We start from the raw sequence: 8,842 nt of genomic DNA on the forward strand, positions 1-8,842 counted from the left end.
GACTGCATGGTAGCAGAGGTGAATGAAGGTCAGTTTTGTGAAAACAAAAACATACATCACTTCAGACTCTCTAAGTCCTCTGTGCCAGGCAGCACCATTTATGATTGACAAACAACGAGGCGAGGTTCATAAACAGGATAACAGACATTTTATTAAATAATTTTATTTATCTATGTGAAAAAGTGACAAAGTTGGAAACATCTGCGGCTTTAAATATCAAAGTTGTAAAAAATATGTAGTGTATTCAATGACAGGAGGAGCAGAGATGTCAGAGTTTGTGTTGCAATCACTCTTTCTGCGGCTCTTTGGATGCAGTCAGCAGTTTAATTGTGGGCTATTGCACGATTCGGTGTTGTTAACAAATGAGTTCGATTCATGAGTCATGGTCAGTCTCTACACCAGGCCGCTCATCTGTGATCTCAGCAGGCTCATGGAGTGAGCAAACGAGGACAGAGGGTAGCTGATCATGGAGCTGCTGAGTGGAGAGACTGGGTGTCCAGTCAGGCTGAAGCCCAGAGCCGCCGTGGGTGCTGCTCCCTCGTGATACAGGATGGGGACCCTGACAATCCGCTGGGTTGAGTTTTGGACGTGAGCAGCCTCCAGATCCGCCGCCAGCTGCCTCTTCCACTTATTCCTGCGGTTCTGGAACCAGATTTTGACCTGAGTCTCCGTCAGGTGCAGAGACGCAGCCAGTCCCGCTCTCTCCGAGCTGCTCAGGTACCGCTTCAAGTCAAAAGTCGACTCCAGCTGAAACACCTGACTGCGGCTGAACACAGTCCGAGTCTTTTTCTTCCGACTGGAGCTCGGGTCAGACGACGCGTCCTGCTCCGACCGTGTGTCGAACGCGTGCGGCGGCGCGTCCTCATCTGTCAGGTTACCGTCTCCTGTTTTCCGGTCGATCTCATCGCTGCCCTCCGTTATTGGCTCGGACACGGCGGGTGAACCTCTGTCACTGGGCGTTACTGAGCAGCAGTTGTCTTCTGGACATGGATTGTCTTTTAGAGCTGGAATTACAAAAACAAAATGTAAGGTCCTTAAATAACTAAATAAATGTACTCACACACACACACACACACATATAACAACCATTCACTCTCACATTCACACCTACGGTCAATTTAGAGTGACCAATTTACCTAATCCCCATGAATTAAATTATTATAATAATAATAATTATTATTAGTAGTAGTAGTAGTATTATCATTATTATTATTATCATAATTATTATTATCATTATTATTAATACAATAATAATTATTATTATATATTCTTATGATATATCATATAAAAAATATGTCCTTGTCTTTCAATTTGTTGAAAGGTGGCAGATTAAGTCCACATGTAAAATACGAGATTGATTGAATACTTTTTAAGGCTTTAACTCATTAAAAACAAAAACTTTTGTTTTATGTGATTTGTTTTATTGCTCTTTAAGTGTATTCATAGAGCGGGGTTACAAGACCGTCATTAATAAAATTATATAATTCATAAGGAGAAACAAGGCAACACAATTACACAAGAAAGAAAACAATAGAAACAACACATGCTAATTTACAAACTTCTGCCCCGTCATTCCACTACACCCACATCCCTTCCAACCTGGACCTTGCAGACCTGGAGACTATAAGGTCCAGTGTATACAATTTAGCATTTAACGTTTATTGGTGAATTTGTGTTTTGCAGTTAAATACCCCTCATCCCAAGTGTGTTAGAGAACCTTTGTATCCTTCATTTAGCATCAAAAGTAAAAGCATGTTTACTGTGTCCATTGTAGAACTACTGTAAAAATATGATGCTATATGTGTGTTTTAAGTAAAGCACATTGCCTTTGTGTGTGAACTGTGCACAAAGTTGCCTTCCCTAATATTAATATAAAAGGCTCATGCTGTGTAAATGAAAAACACATGTTCATATAGTATGCTGTTTCATACTTCATATGCCTATGAAGTCAACATGTCATCCTTCTATGTTGACAGGCTGACGAGCCTTATGATATTAGACCCATTTTGATTCAAACGTTAAATATCATCGTGTTAACAGATGATCAGACAAAGACATCTGTCTATTGCCTGCAGGAGTCCATCACTTATGTGCACAATCACTGTGTTTTTGAACGTATAAAATCAAAGTGAATGTGTACAATAGAGTACAGCGTTTTGTTTTCACGTACTGGGAAATGCAAATGAAAATTGGCTCAGTCAGGCACAGTGCCTTTGTTTTTGAGCTGTAATCTGCGTCTTTGTGCGTTATTTTGAATCTTGGTGACGGACATCAGAATTGTCCTCTGTCTTTATGCAGCGTGATCAAACATTATGAAAACCCACGTGTGTTTGACAGGAGCGACATAATGCCTCAACCCAAAACGCCAAAATTCCCGTTATCCAGTGGCTGTGTTTGGGGCATTCAGACAGCTCTGTGTGTAAGTGAAGCGAATAATACAGACACAAAGTAGCGAGAAACCCGCATGTAACGTGCTCGCTTTCATAGTGATGCCACATTGGTCTGATAAAGACATGTGGACTCATTATTTGCGCCTGTATTTCAATAACGCGTAAGGACGATACTCACTGTGCTGTGTCTCCAACGCTCTGAAGTTCATCGCATTCGCCCCGCGGCGACACTCGGGCAGCGGCGATTCTCTGTGTGGAGATCGGTCCGTGGAGCTGGAGCCATGGCGGTTCGTTTGGCGTCGGTTCAGGGCTCGGTCAGCAGAGAACATTTCCACTCCAGTTTCCCCTCGATCGCTGTTGGACATCAGTCCATGCCGGTCCCACTCCCTCCCCAGTAAATTCTCGATAAAAAACGACGATGCCCGCGATGAAGTCGGTGTCTGTGTTTCTGTCAAATTCTCCTGCATGTTTTCACAATTTAACGAAGCCTTTTTAAAACAAAAAAACAACAACAAAAAAACAAAGCTTATCCCGTCTTGATTGTGCGTCAAATCGATCCGCAAGGCTGGGCAGCAGCGGTCATTCCAAGCCTCGCTGCTGCTGCTGCTGCTGCTGAGCTCAGATCACATGAGATGAGGAGTCAGATTCATGGCACAGATTGGACGGCGGGGAACTCCTCGGAGCCAGCGGGAGGAGAGGGGGGCAGCAGTGCAGTGGAATCGTCAAAGCAAGCGCTTTACGAGCCTCCGAGGGTTTTCCAGCGATTGAAAGAGCGCGACAGCAAATGGGGTTTTCCAAAGGAAGGAGACCTCTCTCTCTCTCTGTGTGTGTCTCTCTCTGCCTCTCTCTGCCTCTCTCTCTCTCTTTCTGTATGTGTGAGTGTGTGTCTCATGCAGCGCCATCACCTCGCGGTCACGCAGCCATGACAAATCCTCTCTTCGTGGTACTGCGCTCTTTATTTGGGTCAATTAGAGTGCAAGTCAAAATAAAGATCCACCAGGGAGGGTGTGTTTGTGTGTGTGTGTGTGTGCACTTTTGATACACCTTGTCGGTGATATAAAGTGTCGACTTGAAAGGTCTCGTGCTTTTCTGTTTGTTTAGTATATGTTCAGTAAACCTTGATGGTATAACAGTATGTGACATCATGCCATTGACCTCGCACTGATGAGGATGAAAGACGTGCGCACTGGAGCGAGCGAAATAGGAAGTGAAACGCTGCGTCTTGGAAACGCGGCTCCCTGTCAAAGGTTATCCAAACTTTGCGTAATGCTCGAGCCTATTTATTAGTGCACTAGTTTAATCCGGTCTAACTAAATGCGCTATGCTTTATTCTGTGGGATTTCTAAGTTTGTGGGAGTTTTACGCAATTTAGTGCCAGAGTCAGACCTGTGGTTAATAGCAAATGATCAAACTTGTTTTTCTTCTACAACAGGCATTTGTTTCAATAACATAGTATCTCCCACCATAACTTTAGCTGCCACAGCTTCTCTAACTGGTGAACTTGGGAGCCTTTCCCATGGGTTTACTTCTGCAGGCTACTGCTAAAAGTGAAGTTGTTTCTTTTTCTCAAAGAGCATCTCTCCTCAGCCATATTGAGATGAGCTTATCACCATTAGATCATCAGACACATTTAAATAAGTGCTGAGAGGCGTATTTACCCTTTTTGTTGAAATGGCAAGACATTTGAGCTCTTTGTATTTCCCTCAGTGGAGTCAGCAACTCTGACCTTTTAACTTCAGCTTCCACCTTCTCTCTCTCTCTCTCTCTCTCTCTCTCTCTCTCTCTCTCTCTCTCTCTCTCTCTCTCTCTCTGTCTGTCTGTCTCTCTTCCTTCAGGCCAAACTTACCCTTTGACAGAGGATCAGTGCTAATGTTGCTCTTCAACCTGTAACACTCAGTGCAGACAGCAGTAACATGAGCCGTGTGTTGAAGTAAAAGCTCAGTCTCACACCTCACTTGACTTGTTTCATTCAGCTTAATGAAGAGACAGGTCACGTTGAGTGATGCAGCGATTTGAAGGTAATCTTTGATTCATTGGGCAGAAATTGGCCAGGATAGCTCATGCATTGTACTTGCACAGATCCAGTGGACATAGCTCTATTTTACAAATGCCATTCTTGTGTTTTCTTTCTGCACATTTCTTTTTTTCCATGCACTTTTAAAGCCACTGCCTTCTCCCAGTTTGTTGTACTGTATCCGTTTGTCTGACTTTAGTTTTGGCGTTGGCCTTTCTTCTTGTATATTTTGAATTCAACATGGTCTATATGTTGATGAACATGCTGTTATGACAACTTTTCTCACAAGGTTTACGAAAGTGTAGCGTGACGATAACAACAAGCTCACAAAACATAATGAGAGCTGCTTGATTTTTAGTGAATTAATCATAGATCTCGTGGCATAGAAGCTGAATAAAACAATATAAATGCATTAAGTTACCTGTGTGTGTTTCATACTGAAAGCTGAGATAAATGTTAAAAGTGACTCTTCATACTACAGCGACGTCACTTTGGTTAGAGAGTGTGGTTAGAGTTTTGTAACAGGGAGGAAATGTTATGCTAATACCAGCTTATTTCTACAGTAACCACCAGTAATCGCTTGGATATAACATTAGAGAGGATGGATTTCAACATAATGTAGTAATTATTATTTCCGATGTGTAATTCTAATTACCAACCTGAAATGACATGGGATTGTGTGTGAAATTGCATTAGAAATAAGATGATTTTTCCCATAACGCTACCTCCATATCAAAAATAATTATTAACAGTTGTTCCTGTACTGTAATTTAAAGTGATACCATCAGTAGGTGTTTTGTGCTGCTGTAAATCAAGATTTTTGTCATTGGTTTTGTGTACGTTTCACCTGTAATGCAGCAAAAAGGATTTTGAGGAATGGCCATTATCATAAGTCCAAGATCACTCACCGTTATCACCATCACCTAGTTTCCATATAGCTGCCTTTCTTAATATAGGCCTGCATCATGTGTTTTTCTTTATAAGAAATGTGTCAAAGTCCTACATTAGATCAGGTTTCTGTGTGTACACCAGGCCGTCTGAATGATGTAGCATCCCAGCCATTACCGCCTGCTCTGGGGACCGAAAACCTAGAGGCCTCTCTGTCTCACTTTTCTCCTTCCCTCTTCTCTCTTCTCTCTCTTTCTCTGTCATCCTCCTCTGATCCTTATCCAGCCTGTCGTGCCCTTTGCTTTACATGGCCTGCTGGCCTGCTCCACAGCCACAGCCTCCTCCATGCCACCACCGCTCTGAAACACACACTTTTTACCCACACAGAATCATATCATGATGTGCTCCAGGAGACAGCTGCAGCAAATCGAGCGTGTTTCTTCAGCTGGCGACGGCGAATGCTTTCTGACTCTGGCAGCTGCTTCTGCTGCCAGGCCTAAAAGCAGCCGTGTTGCAGTCCAGTGTTTTTATCATTTGAAACAAAACAGAAGTTCTCTGTGAGATGGCAGTAGTGGTCTGAAGTACATGTTTTTTTAGAAAAGCTAATTGACTGTGCATAACATTCATTATATGCTTTGGAAATGGAACACATTTTCCAGCACGCTTGTTGACACAGCCAGTTCCGTTTTGCTCTATTTTCGGGATTCACATGATTTTCTATTTAAGAAATAATTGACCCAAGAGGTTTAAATATGGATTTATATTTCAAGTCCTTACTTTAAATAACTCAGACTATTAACTAGCCAACATTCCTCTCCATAGTCTTCTACTTAATTTATTCTAGTTTTGAAATGACAAAGGTCTAATCACCGCTTTATAACAACCATTATACCTTGTGTGATATTCTAATGGCCCAGGAGTCGACCGCTCTCAGCAGGAGCTTACAGTCAATGAAAGTGGAGACAGTTTGACCCAGTTCATTACAGTGGAGGCAGTGAGGCAGGAAGGCATGGACATCCTCTCTGGCATTCACATCTCTCTTTGCATTAAGAGTTCTACTTACTGGAGTGACTCAGTGAAGTATAGAGGCCTGAGCTGACTTAAATTTGAGGCCGTGCCAGCATCCACCAACTCATGCATATATAGTAAACACATACATATATTGATTCCCTTTTATTGTTTTTAAAAAAACATTTTTTACAGTGGTAGAATTGCAAAAGAACTGAAATGTAATACTGATAAAGTAGGCAAAGACATGAACAGTGAAACTGGAAGAGCAGATACAGCAACACACTTTGGTTTGTGGGAGAGCCCTCTAATGGTTAGTAGAGAGCACTGCACCGTGTTTCGCTGAGCACTTTCACATGGCAAAAAAAAAAGAATAACATAATCAAGATATTAAAGTTGGTAAGCATTGGATTCTCTACTTGATACGACACGATCATCACCACACAAGTGGAATTCATTACCCGTAGATTCCCATAGCTCTCATCTGTTTTTTTTGTATTCACTCTGGATCTTTGGTGATTTGGTAAAATGTTCTCCTGTTCTCCTGTACCCAACTGATCTGACCAACCGGAGCACAAGAGCTGTCCACCATCTTCACTTTTTATGAATACATCTGACGTAGAGTTGAATTACTTGACATGGTATGATATATAATATGTTAATTGTAATATGTTATATTGATTTGAATAGTGACAATGCCACAATGGTTTTGAGTGTTGCATGATGGGATTGCATGATGTCAGTTACCAGAGCAACAACTAAGCCTCAAAAACTCCATCTGGACTTTCTTTTACAGAAAAGGGGTTTTGCCCATTTTTCATATCTGGAAGTTATTAGCAATTTACTGCATGTTTAAATAGTGTATTAACAATTTATTTCATGAAGAAAAATACACTGTAGTTGTACATGAACACGAAAGTTTGTGTGTTAAAGTTGAAATTTGAACAATATAAAACATATTTAAAATAACATTTGGTTGAGTTTTTGTCTCAACGTCCAAAAACAGATAAAAAATTATTTGCAGGCGTTTTTCCAACTCTCTCTTCTCTGGTGACAAAGACGCTGATTTGCTGGCTTCCTGCAACTCCTTGCAACTTCCCAGCTTTCAGAATTTTTCTGATAGCACAAACCATCGAGTAATCACTGTAATGCAAACTCTGCTTGCACAAACGTGTCATCTGTGGTGTTAAAGGGTTAATAATGTTATTTATCCACTTTTAATATTTATATATCGTCATTCTTAATAGCGAAATATTGAGTGTATAGAATAATTAGTCCCATCTTCTTACCATTCAACACTTGGCGTAGTCATTTGCTGTGTTTCCATCATGGTATGGCACAGTTTGGAATGGTGAAGTCCTGGGTCAGGGATGTGTTTCGACTGAGAACAGTACCTTTACTTTACATGTGGGCTGTGCCCGGTTGCCGGGTAGCGTGATGTTGTACTGGTGCAATGACGATGTAATCAAGCCTGACACAACAGACAACAGTGGAGCACATCCAGCAGTTATTTTCTCTACTCAGTTTGTGGCTGTTTGTCTCAACAAGATGTCAAGCTTTCTCTGAGAATAGACTCTCAGGGCATTGAAGAAACGCTGGTCGCAAGGGAGTGACATTTTTCTGTCGCCCAATCACCTGAGTGTCATGGGTGGAGCCAGTCTAACCGCACTGTCACATTTCACTCTCACGGGAAGTATACCAAATAATGGAACGGTCGGGGTCTCTTATTTTGGAGATGTAAGAAAATATGTAACATATATTGTACCAAAACTGTTCCACATGGTGGAAACATGGCTATTCTGTGTTTAGCAATCTAACATAATGTCAGTACATATCTTTGAGCGAGTGTATCCTGACTGTGCTAGCTGCAGCATTAATAATTCACTGTACTTAATCAGACAATGTTGCAGAGTTTGTGCTCATTGATAGTATTAGCCGAGGTGAGCATTCTTGGCCAGACTCTGTGACGCCAGCATAAAGTGGCTTTAATTGCCCATAATCTCTGTCGTTCCCTTTGCTCTCACAGTGCAAGTCAGCAGCCTATAGCTTACGAATGCCAGACCTTGGCAAGGCAGTCTTAGTCTCCATATCAGCGTGAGCCTGCACAACAAGGAATGTTTGTTGATGTTTTCATCTTTGGACTCACGATTGTGATTTCTTTTTTGTTGTTTCTTTTTACACCCACTCCTAGTTGGATTTCAAATGAGCACATTTTGGTTTGTATCCAATTACAAAGCAAGAGGCCGACTCGTTATTTTTCTTCCCAAGACAAACTTTATATTGCTGCAACTAAAAAATGAACATCTACCGAGGAAAGAAAACAAAAACAAATCAACAGTGCCAATTTCCATCCACATTAGTTTCCTCCTTCAATGATGTGACTGCTCCTCTTTTATTAAGAATCCACTCAGTCTGCCCTAACCTACTTTCATCATCATTCTGCCTCATGGATTTGTGTCAGTGGGACATTAATTTCAATACAGTTTGTTTGATTTATGGCAGAATACACATCTCATCATTATCAGCCTTAAAGCTCACTACA

The 8,842-nt window shown here is 41.5% G+C and overlaps 1 protein-coding gene across 1 annotated transcript; it reads right to left on the reverse strand.

Moving 5' to 3' along the window:
- Positions 1-393: 393 nt before the first annotated feature.
- On the reverse strand, positions 394-2,755 carry hmx1 (H6 family homeobox 1; the record flags this gene model as incomplete). The annotated part of the gene is made up of 2 exons (XM_083909313.1): positions 394-1,004; positions 2,569-2,755. 2 exons carry the CDS (start codon positions 2,753-2,755, stop codon positions 394-396), a joined length of 798 nt encoding a protein of 265 aa, XP_083765439.1.
- Between the last annotated feature and the right edge of the window lie 6,087 nt (positions 2,756-8,842).

Source organism: Microchirus variegatus (genome assembly GCF_963457635.1).
Source record: "Microchirus variegatus genome assembly, chromosome: 23".
NCBI classification, from domain to species: domain Eukaryota; kingdom Metazoa; phylum Chordata; class Actinopteri; order Pleuronectiformes; family Soleidae; genus Microchirus; species Microchirus variegatus.